The sequence below is a fragment of the Colobus angolensis genome, unplaced genomic scaffold (genome assembly GCF_000951035.1).
Source record: "Colobus angolensis palliatus isolate OR3802 unplaced genomic scaffold, Cang.pa_1.0 Scaffold109, whole genome shotgun sequence".
NCBI classification, from domain to species: domain Eukaryota; kingdom Metazoa; phylum Chordata; class Mammalia; order Primates; family Cercopithecidae; genus Colobus; species Colobus angolensis.
Genome location: NW_012111919.1, coordinates 2448591 through 2464331, shown reverse-complemented (window position 1 = coordinate 2464331; position 15741 = coordinate 2448591). Strand labels below are relative to the sequence as shown.

At 49.1% G+C, this 15741-nt stretch overlaps 1 protein-coding gene across 4 annotated transcripts; it reads right to left on the bottom strand.

The window, feature by feature from the left end:
• Nucleotides 1-4279: 4279 nt before the first annotated feature.
• Nucleotides 4280-12121, bottom strand: POMC (proopiomelanocortin). 4 transcript variants are annotated; one of them, XM_011950550.1, is made up of 4 exons: nucleotides 11718-11913; nucleotides 8855-8904; nucleotides 7855-8006; nucleotides 4280-5070 (listed from the first exon to the last, which is right to left on the bottom strand). In XM_011950550.1, the coding sequence occupies exons 3-4, from the start codon at nucleotides 7984-7986 to the stop codon at nucleotides 4447-4449; spliced, it is 756 nt and encodes a 251-aa protein (XP_011805940.1). In that variant the 5' UTR covers nucleotides 7987-8006; nucleotides 8855-8904; nucleotides 11718-11913; the 3' UTR covers nucleotides 4280-4446. The 4 variants fall into 4 exon arrangements, with proteins under 4 accessions (XP_011805940.1, XP_011805955.1, XP_011805931.1 ...); XM_011950565.1 differs by having other exon boundaries at nucleotides 7855-8036; nucleotides 11718-11785; XM_011950541.1 differs by lacking the exon at nucleotides 8855-8904 and having other exon boundaries at nucleotides 11718-12121.
• Between the last annotated feature and the right edge of the window lie 3620 nt (nucleotides 12122-15741).

Below are 15741 nucleotides of genomic sequence, written 5' to 3'. Positions count from 1 at the left end.
CCGGCCCTCGGCCTAGCATCAGTGAGTCCTGCCTCCCAAGCCCCCGGAGGCTGGTGGCACTGCATTGTGCCCCTTTTTGCCACCCTTCTCTGCTGTGATTTTGAGCGAAGAGGAGTCAGTAAGCCCATTGAGACCAGCTGCTCCCAAAGCCCAAAGACTCTGGCTCTGTAGGGAAGGGCTAGCATTGGTCAGGATTCTGCCTACTGAGTAGGCAGGAATGTATTTGAGATTTGGAAGTTCTGTTAATTTGGTGGAGTCAGGTGAATGGATAAGAAGCAGATCGGCAGAAAGCACCAGTGTGGTCCCGAGGCTTTCTCTGTTTTCCTCGCCATGGAGTCCCCAGCGCCTTGTGCCTGTTTCCATTTCCCTCTTTGAAAAGTAGAAATCAGTGGTTTCTTAACTCCTGAACAGCCTTCTCACTATAGAAGGAGCCTGAGCAGGTCGGAAGACCTAGAAAAGTCCTCAGATACCCCACTCTGTCCAACCCCCTTTCTCATATACAAATATAAATGAATGAGCAGGAAAAGAGGAGGTCTGGACCCACTAAAGTACTTGAAGAAGCACAAGTGTCGTAGATATACCGCCTTTTGCCCTGGGTGTTCTAGATCCCATAGAACACGTTTCAGCTGGACTAAGAATCAGACTAGCCAGGGGTTCTTCTGAACAGCTCAGGCCAGACCTCTGGGCTCCTCTGGGGACCCTGGGATGTGAGGCCTTGCAGTTTCCATTCCATTGTCCCCAGGCCTCCTGACCTGGTGACAGAGAATGCCCTGGAAATGTGAGTCTGTTTTTCCCAGTTCCTCTTCATGACCAGGAAATGGCAGCTGGCTGGTTGGGGTCCTGGGGGAAAGGGCTAACCTGGGCTGTTAGGTAGATACTAGGTTTAAAGGTAGACAGGGAGATGGCATCATCAGGGCAGACCAGGCCCACTTCCTGTGACCCCAGACCTTGGCAGGCAGGTCTTGCTGAAACCAGGCATCTCCCTCACACCCGGGGAAAGGTTTAGGGCTATGTGTTGCCTCTTCATCCCATTAACCCTAGAAATCTTCTGGTTAGAGTGGCCCCTTACCCCAAATCTGGCCTAGGTCTGAAGACTGCAGAAGGATAGTCATGATGGGCCCATCCTAGAGCCTGGCTAGCTGGGTATGGCGGAGACAGGAGGGCAGCGGGAAGGGCCTGAGGCCAAAGCCAGTTTTCTGTGCTCCCTTTAGCCCCAGCCTGGCTGGCCAGATCTCCTCTCCTTCAGGGGACCATGGGGCCACCCAAGCCAGTCACCTTCCTCTTCCAAGCTCTATCCCCATGACTGTTGATTTCTGGCACGTGGAGGCAGAGTTATGAATCCACAAATGCTGCAGCCCATACCTCGTAATATGTCTGTGTCCACTTAGAGCCTCACAACCTGGCTGAGTGTGTGTGTGCATGTGTGTGTAGTGTAGTTTGTAGTTGACAATATGTGTATATAATAGCTTGTGTATTTATATGTGGGTACAGAATTAGTGCCTGTGGCGGTTTTCTGTATTTTAAACCCATTGAATTGATTAGTTTTATTTTAGGGAAGTGGGAAAGGGGGAGTGGGGGGAAGTGTAGGAAGAAGGACTCTTAGCAAAATCATTCTCTGAGACTATTAGTCGCAATCTCCCAGTGAGCCGTCATGATGCCCTTTTCAAATAAATGTTAATGTTGTCACCACATGGCTGTTTGATTTCTTTAAAGCAAATGGTTTTTTTGAGAAGCAAATGCGATCTGAAAATACCAACAGTGTACTACTGACATTTAGCCACCTCCACCAACCATGGCTTTACCTGTCTCAGAGGGAGAAGGTGTGGAGGAAAGGAGGCTACCAAGAAGGAAACCTCAGGCCCAGCATGCCCAGCATGGGAGCATCCTGTTAGGAAGGCCTAGGCCATTATTCATTCTAGCACATTCCATGTAAGCCATACTGGGGAACATCTTGTCTTAAGAATCTGGCTTTCTGGCCAGGTGCAGTGGCTCATGCCTATAATCCCAGCACTTTGGAAGGCCAAGATGGGTGGATCACTTGAAGCCAGGAGTTTGAGACCAGTCTGGCCAACATGGTAAAATCCCCTCTCTACTAAAACTACAAAAATTAGCCAGGTGTGGTGGCGGGCGCCTGTACTCCCAGGTACTCAGGAAGTTGAGGTGAGGAAATCACTTGAACCCGGGAGGCAGAGGTTGCAGTGAGCCGAGATTGCACCACTGCACTACAGCCTGGGAGACAGAGCGAGACTCTGTCTCAAAAACAAAAAAAGAATCTGGCTTTCTGACTCACCGTATATCAAAACTACACAGGGAGAATTCCCAATTATTTTTTCATTGTGAACTCCCAGAGCATCCAAATAACAAGGGGTGCATATGTCAGCGCCACACACAGAGGCTTCCCAGCTGGCTTTGCTCCTGCACTGGTCTATCTAATGCATTTGACATGTATGTGTGCATCTCTATGTGGTAAGTCTCATGTGAATTGTAAATGCATGTAAATGTGCAAACCTGCGGTCCCAGCATTGTGACAGCACTATGGGGAGATACAAAAGAAACACACACCTGGCTTCTGCCCTTGCAGAGCTTGGAATTTTCCTGAGAGAAGACAGGCACGGATGCAGCAAGGAACTTGCCATCCAAGCCGGACAGCATGCCCTCTAGTGTGGAAGGGGCTGATGGCAGAAACACTGAAAATGAACAGGGCACCTGGCGAAGGGCATCACTTGCCCCACAAAGGTGGACATGAACCTGAGTTCATACTGAAAAAGAGAGTTGCATTCAAAATTGTAGGGGAGCCAGGGGCGGTGGCTCACCCCTTGTAATCCCAGCACTTTGGGAGACCGAGGTGGGCAGATCACCTGAGGTCAGGATGTTCCAAACCAGTCTGGCCAATATGGTGAAACCCTGTCTCTACTAAAAATACAAAAATTAGCTGGGCATGGTGGCACATGCCTGTAATCCCGGCTATTTGGGAGGTTGAGGCAGGAGAATCGCTTGAACCCGGGAGACAAAGGTTACAGTGAGCTGAGATTGCGCCACTGCACTCCAGCCTGGGTGACAGAGCGAGACTTCGTCTCAAAAACAACAACAAAATTGCAGGGGAGGGTGGGGGATTCCAGGCAGAGGGTATAGGAGGATGCGAGGCCTGTGAGGAGACCAGCAAGTGTGAGGCAGCGCCTTCATCTGGGGAAGCTTGGGAAGCAGGGTTTGGTAAAGAGAGAGTGCCCATCTACAAGGGCCCTACCCACCATGCTTAGTAGTTTGGAATTGACAGAAATTGGGGTGGAGGCACTGTTTTGACTCGAGTCTGGGACTGTGGGGGAAAGCAAGATTTTGTATACACTAATATGAAGAATTCATATATGATGGGCTGGGGAGAGGGCTGGAGACTAGGAGACTGGTTGGTTAGGAAGCTGTTATCAGAGAGGCCTGGGGGAAGTATAAGGATGAGGAAAAGGGTTGGAGCTGAAACATGTGGGGAGGGAGGAGTTTGGGCATAGGAGAGATCAGAGGGCCTCAGTCAGGGCTTAAGCCCTAGGGGCTGGAAGAAGCAACTGTGTAGAGTATGTTGTATTAAAACAGACGTGTGTCTCCATGAGTGTGTGTGAGAGAGACGGTATGTTTGAGCGTATCTGTGAGTAGCCTGGGAGTGCAAATTGGAATTGATACCAACTCTCAGCTCTCACACTTAGCTTCTGTGATGAAAAGATTGTCCATTTTCTCCTTTAATCTTTACAATAACCCTCATACTGGGAAGGGAGGGATAGATGACAGAACTAAATTTTGGAGAAGTTCAGAGACTTGCCTAAGGTCCTATGGATTGCCAGGAGCGGTCAGGACTCAGTTCCCCGGAGACATTACAAAGACTTCTCACGTGACAGTCCAGAGCCCTCCCAGGCGTGGGTAGGCCTCAACCTGTACAACTGGCTTTTGGAGGTGGACAGGGGTTGGGGAGCCCCTGAGCACCCGGGGTCACTCTTGCAGGAATCCTGCCTTTGCAGGTGTGCTAGCTGAGCAGTCTCCCACTCAGTGGAGTGTGTGGAAAATACGGCCATCCTGGAGGTGTTGGAGCCACCCTGAGCCTTCACCCAAACTATCTGATCCCTTGAAGATCCATTTGGGGGTAGGGGGAGAAAGCACATTTTCCTTACACGCTCACTACGTCCCAGGAAATATCCTACCGAATGGAAACCACTGTGCTTCTCCGACCCATGCTGCTGTTATTTGACGGCTACGTATTTTTATTTTATTCACACAGTTTACATTCAAAGTCAGAGGCGGATGTGAAATTTGAAAGGTTTTATTTCCTAACTACAGACAGCTTTAAGAGGCTGAATATCTGCCGCGACCACCGACCCCAGGCTGGGAGGCAGCAGGGCAGGGGAGAGCAAGGGGCTTTGGGGTCGACCTCCCTGGGGAGGGTAGCCCCAGGGCCCCGATGTGCTCTCACTGGCCCTTCTTGTAGGCGTTCTTGATGATGGCGTTTTTGAACAGTGTCACCAGGGGTGTCTGGCTCTTCTCGGAGGTCATGAAGCCTCCGTAGCGCTTGTCCTTGGGCGGGCTGCCCCAGCGGAAGTGCTCCATCCTGTAGGGGCCCTCATCCTTCTTCTCGGCCGCCACCAGCAGGATGTGCTCCAGGTCGTCGGCAGGGCCGTCGGGGCCATCCCCCGCCCGGGGCCGCTGGCCGGTCAGCTCCCTCTTGAACTCCAGGGGAAAGGCCTCGGCCGACTCGTCCTCGGCGCCACTGGGGTACACCTTCACCGGGCGCCGCTTCTTGCCCACCGGCTTGCCCCAACGGAAGTGCTCCATGGAGTAGGAGCGCTTGCCCTCGCGCGGGCCCGGCTCGGGGCCGACCTCAGGTAGCAGGCCGCGGTCTTCGCCAGCCGCGACATCCTCGCGCTTCTGCGCTGCGCCGCTGCCGCTGCTACTGTTGCGTCGGCCGAATCGGTCCCAGCGGAAGTGGCCCATGACGTACTTCCGGGGGTTCTCGGTCAGAGGCTGCTCGTCGCCATTGCCCGGGAACACCGGAGTCTCGGCCGAGAGGTCGGGCTTGCAGGCCCGGATGCACTCCTGGGGGAAGACGCGAGGGCATGAGGGCAGCCTGTGCCCTGCACCCCGGCCCGGCCACTGCAAGCGTCACTGCACCTAGGCCCTGGCTGCCCTCGCCACTTGCCGGGGACACAGGGCGCAGTGTCGGGCGTGTCAAGCGTCGAGGCTTCCCTACAGAGCAGGTCTGCCCACCTGCTTTCTTGGCACTCATGGGCATCTAAGATCTTGCCACCGACTCTTTTGTCCCATCCCCTGCATGCTTCTGCCTGGCAACTGCAACAAACTCCCCATCCCATGCCATGGTTTGTCTAGCCATCTACCCATTCCTAGCCTTTGTGAACAGGACCAAAGTCTTATTGTTATATGCCTGACATAAAGGAGTGGCTCCAGGAAAGGCAGACAGGTGGTAGTTGTTGGCACTTAATGAATATTGAGGGCAGGGCGCAGTGGCTCATGCCTATCATCCCAACACTTTGGAAGGCCAGGGCAGGCAGATCACCTGAAGTCAGGAGTTCAAGACCAGCATGGCCAATTTATGGTGAAATACCATCTCTAGCATAAATAAATAAATAAGCTGGGTGTGGTGGCAGGCGCCTGTAATCCCAGCTAGTCAGGAGCCTGAGTCAGGAGAACCACTTGAACCTGGGAGGTAGAGGCTGCAGTGAGCCAAGATCACACCACTGCACTCCACACTCCAGCCCGGGCAACAGAGCAATACTCCATCTCATTAAAAAAAAAAAAAAAGTTGAATAGATACATATGGTTTAATTCAAGTCCAGGAGGGGAGTGGGGCTGAAATTTGGGGGATAATCTCTCCATGTGATAGAAGTCTGGCTACTAGGGCCCATATTTTTAAACATATTTTAAATAATGCCCCAACCTTACCTCAGTGATGGAAAACCTACTTTATGCCCTACCCCAGCTCCATCTCTGCACTAAGCCTCCAAAACTGCACCTTGGTTCTTTCACGACTTCTGAGCTGATCTCTGAGAGATACCCCAGTGAGCTCTGGGGCAAGCTCATTTCCCTGTAATCTCATTCTGACTGGAGGGAGGGGTGGAAAGCTAGGGTTATTTCCACCTATGTGGAACCTGTGTCTCTGCTTCTTGTCCCTGGTGGACTCAATTGTGGTACATATTTGCTTAGGAAAATGGCTGCGTAGGTTGCAGCCTTGAGTTTTCAGTGATAAAAAGATGAAAAACTCACTGGCTGCTCTCTTACTTGAGAATAGCAAAGGAGAAAATAAAAGGATTGTACCCACTCTGTTGAGCTGGACATTGCCGACTCCAGGTGTTTAGAATTACAACTCTGTGGAATGTTAACAATGGAAAAAACTAACTTACACTCCCCTCTCCTGGATGGATAATGAAACAGGAGACTCAGAGAGATGATAGGACCTGGTCAAGGTCCCACAGCTCACGACTGGGACTAGAACCCATGTGTCCTGACTGTGTCCAGTGCGCCCTCCCTGGTGAGCTGTGCAGTGGGTGTCTCAAGTCAAGAGACTCTTGGGTCTTTCTGAACTGGAACTCACAGAATTCCCTGGACTCTTCATTTCTATTTTATATTACACATGAAAATTGGTCTGTGTCTTTGAGGATCTCATTCTATCTTCACCTTAACTCAGCTTCTGCATTGACAAAATACACAGAATGTAGTTATGTACATTCCACCCTCAGCACCTGCCAGGTGATGGTAACAGGATTAAAATCCCAGTCACTGATAATAACTGTGGGTTTTTTGTTTGCTTGTTTGTTTTGTTTGTTTTGTTTTTTTGTTTTGTTTTGAGACAAGGTCCCATTCTGTTACCCAGACTGAAGTACAATGGCATAGTCATAGCTTGCTGTGACCTCAAACTCCTGGCCTCAAGTGAACCTCCCAGGTAGCTGGGACTACAGGCACATGTCACCACACCTGGCTGATGTTTTTATTTTTTGTAGAAATGGGGGTCTCACTATGTTGCCCAGTCTAGTCTTGAATCCCTGGGCTCAAGCAATCCTCCCGCCTTAGCATCCAAAAGTGCTGGGATTACAGCCATGAGCCATCTTGCCTGGTCTCAGTGTGCCTTTTAATCTCTGGATTTGTCATCATTACTCATTTATGCCCCCCACCACACACACACACACACACACACACACACACACACACACCCCACACGCAGATACATACACCCTGTGGTGACCTGGAGGGAGCTCCTATCTGACACAAAGGGCCTTCACATGCTCTGGAAAGGCTGCAGAGGAACATGGGGAAGGCCAGTCCTCCAGAAGTAGCATGAGACATTTGGCACCAATTACAGGAAAAAAACAAAAACAAAAACAAAAAGGTCCCCTGGTTTTTCCTTCTTCCAGAGATGATTTGAAGAACTACCTGGCTGGTTTTGCAACTGGTAGTAGATAAAAGGGTAAGAAATATGGAATGAAAATGGCAAGTGATATGAGCTTCTTAAAAAGGAATAGTTTGGGAAGCTAAAGATTTAAAGTACAGAATAGATTGAGGGGGCAATTATTGTTCTTATAGCACCATCTCTAGCTTAAGGGGTTCAAGGTCTCCATAGAAGATGGGGCAGGAAGTAAGGATAACTAAGCAGAAATTGTGGACTCAACCCCTCTCCCTGAAGCTGCTTCCTTCCCTCATTCCTTCTCCCATTTCTTACTTCACTGCAAAGTTTCGCTCCTGCCCTGGGTTGAATCACGCCTATCACTGGAAATGAATTTCCCTTGCCCCACACCCCTTTCTTTTGAGCTTTCCCAGCTCCAGTCCCATCTGATGTCTAAGCCAAGATGGCAGTCATGGCCCACGTACCAGCAGGTTGCTTTCCGTGGTGAGGTCCTGACACCGGCTGCTCTCCAGGCACCAGCCACGCACTTCCATGGAAGCTTGAAGCAGCAAGGCCAGCAACAGGGCCCCTGAGCGGCTGCAGCACGATCTCGGCATCTTCCAGGCAGGCTGAGGCACTGCAGAAGCAAACAAGATTGGTGGGACCCCTGCAAGGAGCAAAACAATGTTGGCCACTCACCAGGAAGGACCTTGAGCCAACATTAACAACACACTCTCTTGTGGAGTTAAAGGCATTTTAAGGACAGGAGCAATGCTGAGAAAGGAGGTGTGTAGTAGGGTGGTGGTGTAAGTTGTGGTAAGGTGGAAGAAATGGACCTGGGTAAACTGTGGCCATTTCCCTGCTGTCTTCTATTAAAACGAGATGCCTAAAAAGGTTAAGGCTGGAAGCTATTTTGGAGATTGCTTGGTTCTGCCCCTCCCATGAGAGATGGGAAAATTGAAGCCCAAAGAGAGACAATTACTTTAATGTTTGTGACAAGGTAAGGCTAAGCTCCTAACAGAGAACTCTCCTGTTTCACTACATGAAGCTGTAGTTCTGACATGCCAGATCTAAGGGGTGAAAGCAACTTGGGAAAAACAGAGGACCCTGAAATTCCTGCTCAAGATGGTCTTTTCCCCTTTTATTCCACCAGGATCCTATCATTCCTCTGAAACTCTATTTCCTATGAATATTGGGTTGACAGCAAAGCAAATAAAACCACTGGCCAATTTAGGCAGCATTTCAAGCAACCTGATTTAATGTCCTGCACACAAATTACTCTGGTGATCACTATTATCCAGACTCCAGTAACTTTGGAGAGCTTCATTTATAAAGCAGATCTCAGTTCTTTTAAATCTGGCTCATCTTCTGAATAAATCACATGTCAGATGTCTTGTTCTCTAGATCTCTGAAATGTGGTCTGAAATGGCAGGATTTGAAGAGGATGCAGGTGTGGAGGGGAAAGAGAGACCAGAAGGGAATTACCTCCTGGGGGAACAGCCGCTGCAGATACTTTTGAAGAATCCAGAAAGTGCCTGTGGGCAGAAGCTGAGGTCAAGATACCAGGGGACAGTAAAGAGGGGTCATCCATGATGCCTCTAGTCCCTTGCGCCCACCCCTTTCTCCAGCACTACCCTCGCACTGCCAGATTTCCCTTAACCAGGTGGACACCCTGAAGCCATCTCGAGGACTGAGATCAGCTCACCACCAACCCTACGATCATTTTGGATTTCAGAAGATCTTCTCAGCCAGCTGCTAGAAAGAAATGTAATTAGATGAGAAAAGTGATTCACATTAAAGTGTGGATGACTAAGTGTCTTGTCACTCCTAATGAACGCTGGCATTTTAAAATAAGTTTGCCTAAAAGAAATTTCTCATTTGGGGAGGCGTCGGCCAAATCTTTTTTATATAGGGGAGGCTTTGGAAATGAAAGTCCTCCGAAGCGCTCATTGTCTAATTCAGGAGGCCACTTCCTTCTCTCTGCCCCACCCTTGCCCTATTCCCCAGGCGCTGGGCCAGCGCAGGGCTCTCTTCTGAAGTGTTGCCGGGCAAGGCTGAGCATTTTCAGAGCAGCCATTAGATGGCGCTAGCAGCCAGTGACTGGCCCAGGGGCGCTTCTGCCAAAGGGGCAACTGAACGAGCGTTGGTCCTCTCCTGGCTCCAGGAGACAGGCTGTTCCCATTGTAGCCTGCCAGTGATCCAGTTAAAGCACACAGTCCGAACTTGGTGGACCAGGCAATTAGATTAAAGCTCCAAGTTGACCATAGCACATTTAGCTCTGAAAAATGCCCAGATGTTACAGTCACAGAAAAACGGTAGTTACATATGTCACCAAATGCAAATGTAAAGTAACATATTAGTAGAGGAAAAAAAATAAAATCATACAGGTCTGATGGTTCCCTCAACTATATTTCAATTGTCGTCAAAGATAACTACTCTGGAGTGATTTCCATTTGCTAGAAGCAATGACTTCAGGCCTTCCTGGAAAGCCCCAGAGAGCATTTCCCCTCCTTATGCCCTGTGGGCTGTGTTGTACAATTTGGTAACATATTCACTCCCACCCTCTCAGAGCTTACATTCTTATGCTCAGCCGTTAGATGGTTGCCATTGCTAAAGTTTCAGATTCCTCCCTGAAAGATGGTTTTGTGTTTGCATTGTATACTTTGCTTATGTATATGTGTATTTGCTTATGCGTATTTTCAGTTTTCTACAATGAATAAATATTACCTTTTTGTGTCATTTTTTTAAAGCAACAAATTATTAGGGAAATATCAAATGTTGTGTTTTTTAAAGTAGGGCAAGTATTATAATCCAAAAATGGAATACTCTGGAAAAATAGAAACTTGCAATTTGCTCATCCAAAGATTAACTTTATAGTAGAACTACACTTATTAGAACTTCATAGGTGTGAGTTCAACAAATCATTTTGTTTGTTACTCTAAAACTGCACGCTAGCCTTGCCCTTCTGTAAAGATTAGAGGAGCACAGGGGCGGAGTTTTGTCCTTACACCATGACATACATGCATCGAGTCCTATAACAAAAGTATCAAAGGAATATTAAGTCATTAAAGTGGCCATAATCTGTGCATAGCTTATAAACTGACAAAAAAAATCCACACACACTTTTATTTTCCTTGGCTTCTTCCAGCCATTCTGTAAGAACCCTTCCTGCCCCATTTAAACATGAAGAATTTGAGGAATCCAAATGCCAAATGGACTGTCTCTCCTTCACTGGAAACGCCCCTTACCTGAGCCTTGATCATTCCAAATGGCTGTCTGCGCCCTGAACCCAGGGTCTGCTCCATAAACGGTCCACCCCTGGTTCTGTTGAGGGCATCCGAAACTGGACAGTGCATTTCAGAACCTGGGACAGCTCCCGCCCGGCCACCTGTTTTTAACCCCAGTTAGGTCTTGGAGAGAAGAGACCCAACTATTCTGCATTGTAATTGACCCAGGAGCCACCTCGGGTGCGCTAGGGTGGGCAGGGAAACAAGGATTCAGGGGTCTGAATCCAAAAAACTCTGGAAGTAGAGCGTTCACTATGACTTTTATCCTTTGCTGCCCCGTTTCCAACATTAATTTGTGAGAGCGTGCATGAAATTTGACTTTCAAGAAGTGACATCTATCCTGGAAATTGGGAGCAAGAGATACTAAAAAACCAGGCTGGCCGGGTGCGGTGGCTCACGCCTGTAATCCCAGAACTTTGGGAGGCCAAGGCGGGCGGATCACCTGAGGTCGGGAGTTTGAGACCAGCCTGACCAACATGGAGAAACTCCGTCTCTACTAAAAATACAAAAATTAGCCGGATGTGGTGGCGCATGTCTGTAATCCCAGTTACTCGGGAGGCTGAGGCAGGAGAATCTCTTGAACCCGGGAGGCAGAGGTTGCAGTGAGCGGAGATCGCCCCTTTGCTCTCCAGCCTGGGCAACAAGAACGAAACTCCGTCTCAAAAAAAAAAAAAAAAAAAGACCAGGCTGTCCCAGGACCTCCTAGCAGGCGCTCGGAGCCTCCGGGGGCCCTAGCAGCCTGCGATCCCGGTTTCCCCACATGAGCGCCGTGAACCCAGACCGCGACGAGCCCCTGGGGGATCCGAGGCCGCCGGCTCCCTGGAGGCAGTGCCTGCAGCTTCGCGGCCGTTCGCCCAGGGGCCGGACGTGGGCATTGCAGCTCAGCTGCCGGCAGCTTCTCACGCCGCAGTCGGCACAGAAAGTTTGCCGAGAACTCGGGACCGCGGAGAGCCAGAGGCGCTCAGGTCAGCCTTCGGAGCCGGAGCCGGCCGACTGCATCGCGAGGACGCGGACAGGGAATCCCAGGGAAAGAGCGCGGTTCCCCCCGGCTGCGCCCTTACCTGTCCCGGGAGGCTGGCTGCTCTCTGAGGACGGAGACGCTGGGCGGCCTCTCTCGCTCGCTGCTCTTCTATCCCTCCTTCGCCGTCTCTTGGTCCCGCGCTCCTCTGTCCTTATATACTTACCGAGCTCTCCTGGCGGGCGCGGGACCTTGACCTTCCCGGCAGCGCACGAGCAACAACCCCGGCCCGGGGAAGGGGGGCCGCGGGGCGTGGGAGGGGGGCTTCCAGACGGGGGACGAGCGCAGGGGAGACGCGCCTGGAAAGGGGCTGGAATTAGCACTGTCCTGCCGAAGGCGCACCTGGCGGCCTGCCCTCAGGAAGAACTTAATTATGGATGGCGTTGGGTCTCCGCTTAGGACGGGCGGGAGGCTTAGCACCCCCGTGTGGGGCAGGCCAGGCAGCCTCTGAGGTCATTGAGGCGAGGGTGAAGTTACCTGCGTGCGTGCTGGGGCTGGCATCTGCCTGGTTCTCATTGGGGGTAAATATCACCGCAGACGGAATGTGTCCGTCTGCACTCGGGAAGGCCTCCGATTTCCCCATTGTTTGGAAACTGTGATGCGGAATTTGTGGGGAATCATATTCTCTCTGTCCCACTTTGGGAGTGGAGGAGGGAGCAGAGGTCAGGAGCCGTCTTGGGGGTGTGAAGGTGAATTGCACTGCTCCGCCCGGGCCTGCTCTCCAAGAGCCTAGTTTGGGGGAGGCTTCCTTCTGTGCTCCAAGCCTCAAGGAAAAAGTCCTGTTAACCTTAAACCATTAAATGGAGAGAGGGTGATGCTGTGAAGAGCAGCTGAGGTGCTGATAGGGTGGTCTAGGGAATCAGACAATATTCAACATCCCCCTTGGCCCTGGTGTTCTGGCTTGGCTTTGGTTCCAAATGTCAGACCAGAGAGAAGAGGACAGCACTCAAACCAAGCGTAAGAGACTCTACCTTAACCTGGAGTAAATACACAAAACCAAATGTGCGATGTGGTGGGTGTGGGAGGGAGTATTGGGACTAAACTGTACTTCAAGTGAAGACACTTGCTTAGTCTGCCAAATGCCAGAACTTTCCTGATTCCGCATGAGATGCTCTTTTAGACTCCACGACTCTCTTGCGGATTCAGCTTTTCTGGTGACATTGGCTTTACATTCAGCAATCCTTTCTTTTTGGACCACAATAGAAATCCAAGCTCCTCCACAATAGACAAGGTGCTTCATCACCCAGCCTTGGCCCCTTTCCAGGGCCATTTCCCAGTTCTCCACCTTGCATCCTGGCACTTCAGCATGCACAAACATTCACACTGCTAGAACATGGCTTTCCTGGGTCTCCATTGTCCAAACTGTTTCCCCAACTAGAACATCCTTCCTCTCTCCAGCCATCCAGGAGCTTGACTCACATCAAGATGTAGCTCATCCATCGGTCCCTGTTCTCTAAAACCCTCTTTGGCCACTTTTCCTACAGGGGCATGAGGTATGACCTCCTCTGACTTCCACAAAAGTCCATCCTCATCTTGTCAGTGCATGTGGTTGTTTTAGTCAGATATGTATTTCTTGAAATTTGTCTATTTCATCTAAATTATTTAATTTATTGTCTTAAAATTATTTATTATATCTTTTAAGTATCTGGGATCTATAGTTTTGTCCCTTTTCATCTCTGATATTGGTTATTTGTGCTCTCTTTTTTCTTGACTAGTTTTTTTTTTTTTTTTTTTTTGAGACAGAGTTTCACTTTTGTTGCCCAGGCCCGAGTGCAATGGCGCCATCTCGGCTCACCACAACCTCCACCTCCCGGGTTCAAGCAATTCTCCTGCCTCAGCCTCACAAGTAGGTGGGATTACAGGCATGTGCCACCACGCCCGACTAATTTTTTGTATTTTTAGTAGAGATGAGGTTTCTCCATGTCGGTCATTGCTGGTCTCAAACTCCCGACCTCAGGTGATTCACCCGCCTCAGCCTCCCAAAGTGCTGGGATTACAGGCGTGAGCCACTGTGCCTGGACTTCTGATTAGTTTCCTTAGGGGGTTATCCACTTTATTAGTCTTTTTAATAATGCATTTTGTTCTGTTAATTTTCTGTACTATATGTACACTTTTTCATATTTCTGAAATTTTTACTGTTATTATTTCTTGCCTTCTACATCTAATTAGCTATTCTTTTTCTGTACTCATGAGTTGAACATTAAATAAATACTTTTACTTAGATAATTGATATTGAACCATTTTTTTCCCTTTTTTTTTTACATTGCCTGGGCTGGTCTTCAACTCTTGGGCCCAAGTGATCCACCTGAGCCTGCCTAGTAGCTGGGACTGTAGATGCATGCCACTGTGCCCGGCTCCTTTATTCTTTTTTTTACATATGTATTTATGGCCATATTTTCTAAGTACAGCTTTGTATGCATCCCACAACTTTTGATATGTCACATTTCGATTGCCATTTGTTTAAAATATCTTTTTATTTTCACTGAGATGTCTTCTTTGACCTATAGGTTATTAAAATATATTCTGCTTAACTTCTAACCCTTCCAATTCATACCACCAACTTAGAAAAAAAGGAAAAACTTCTAAACCTTGGGGATGTTCCAGTCATGTTTTTAAACTAATTTTTTGCTTAATTCCCTAGTAGTCAGAGAACATGCTCTGTTTGATTTCAGATCTTGAAAATTTTTTGAGGCTTGCTTAACAGATAAACATAGGGTTCGTTTTGATTAGGGCTTCGTGTGCACTCCAAAAGAAGTGTCTCACTGCGCTGTATTCTGTGACTCTGTATATTCTCAAATATTCTATATCCTTGCTCTACCTATATCCTTGCCGACTATTTGTCATCTTATTATGTTAGGTACTGAGAAAAGCATGCTTTTGAAATCTCTCCACTATTTTTGTGGATTTTTCTATTTGGTCCTGGCATAAAAACAACACAACTCAGCCAGGCACAGTGGCTCACGCCTGTAATCCTAGCACTTTGGGAGGCCAAGGTAGGCGGATGACCTGAGGTCAGGAGTTCCAGACCAGTCTGGCCAACATGGTGAAAACCCATCTCTACTAAAAATACAAAAGTTAGCCAGGCGTGGGGGCACGTGCCTGTAGTCTTAGCTACTCCGGAAGCTGAGACAGGAGAATTGCTTGAACCCGGGAGGAGGAGGTTGCAGTGAGCCAAGATCGTGCCATTGCACTCCAGCTCGGGTGACAAGAGCAAGACTCTGTTTCAAAAAAAACCAAAACTCTATGAATTAAATGGTGAATGTGGGTGGAGGGTAATGTAGGATTAAGGATAAAGATGGCAGAAAGGGCCAGGCGTGGTGACTCACGCCTATAATCCCAGCACTTTGGGAGGCCGACATGAGCAGATCACGAGGTCAGGAGTTCGAGACCAGCCTGACCAACATGGTGAAACCCTATGTCTACTAAAAATACAAAAATCAGCCAGGCATGGTGGTGCGTGCCTGTAATCCCAGCAACTTGGGAGGCTGAGGCAGGAAAATCACTTGAACCTGGGAGGCGGAGGTTGCAGTAAGACAAGATTGCACCTCTGCACTCCAGCCTGGGCAACAGAGCAAGGCCCCATCTCAAAAAAGAGGAAGAAGAAGGAGAAGGAGAAGAAGAAAAAGAAAAAAAAAGAAATTCTGAAATCCAGCCTGGCACACGTGACCACGTGACCAGTTCCTTCAGGATGCAGTTCCACTGCCTAGAATGATTCTCCGAAGCTCTTGGTTCCATCCTCTGGGCTCTTGGTCTATTCTCTGTGTTAGCATTCCTTTTCCATAATAGCCAAGATTTGCACCTGAATAATTTTCTTGTTTTTTTCCTGCCTATGATATTTCAGGGGTTCAAAAGCTTCTTTTTGTTTGTCCAGCTTGACCACTGCTTGTCATATGGATTAAAAGGGGCAATTCATGTAAAGCTCTTAGAGCAGGACCTGGCCCCTAGTTAGTCCTGTACAACTGCTAGCCCTTAACCTTAATACTATGGGAGTGCTGGTGAGAAGAGAGGAGGGAAGAGGAAGGAAGGAAGGCAGGAAGGAAGGCAGGAAGGAAGGAAGGAAGGAAGGA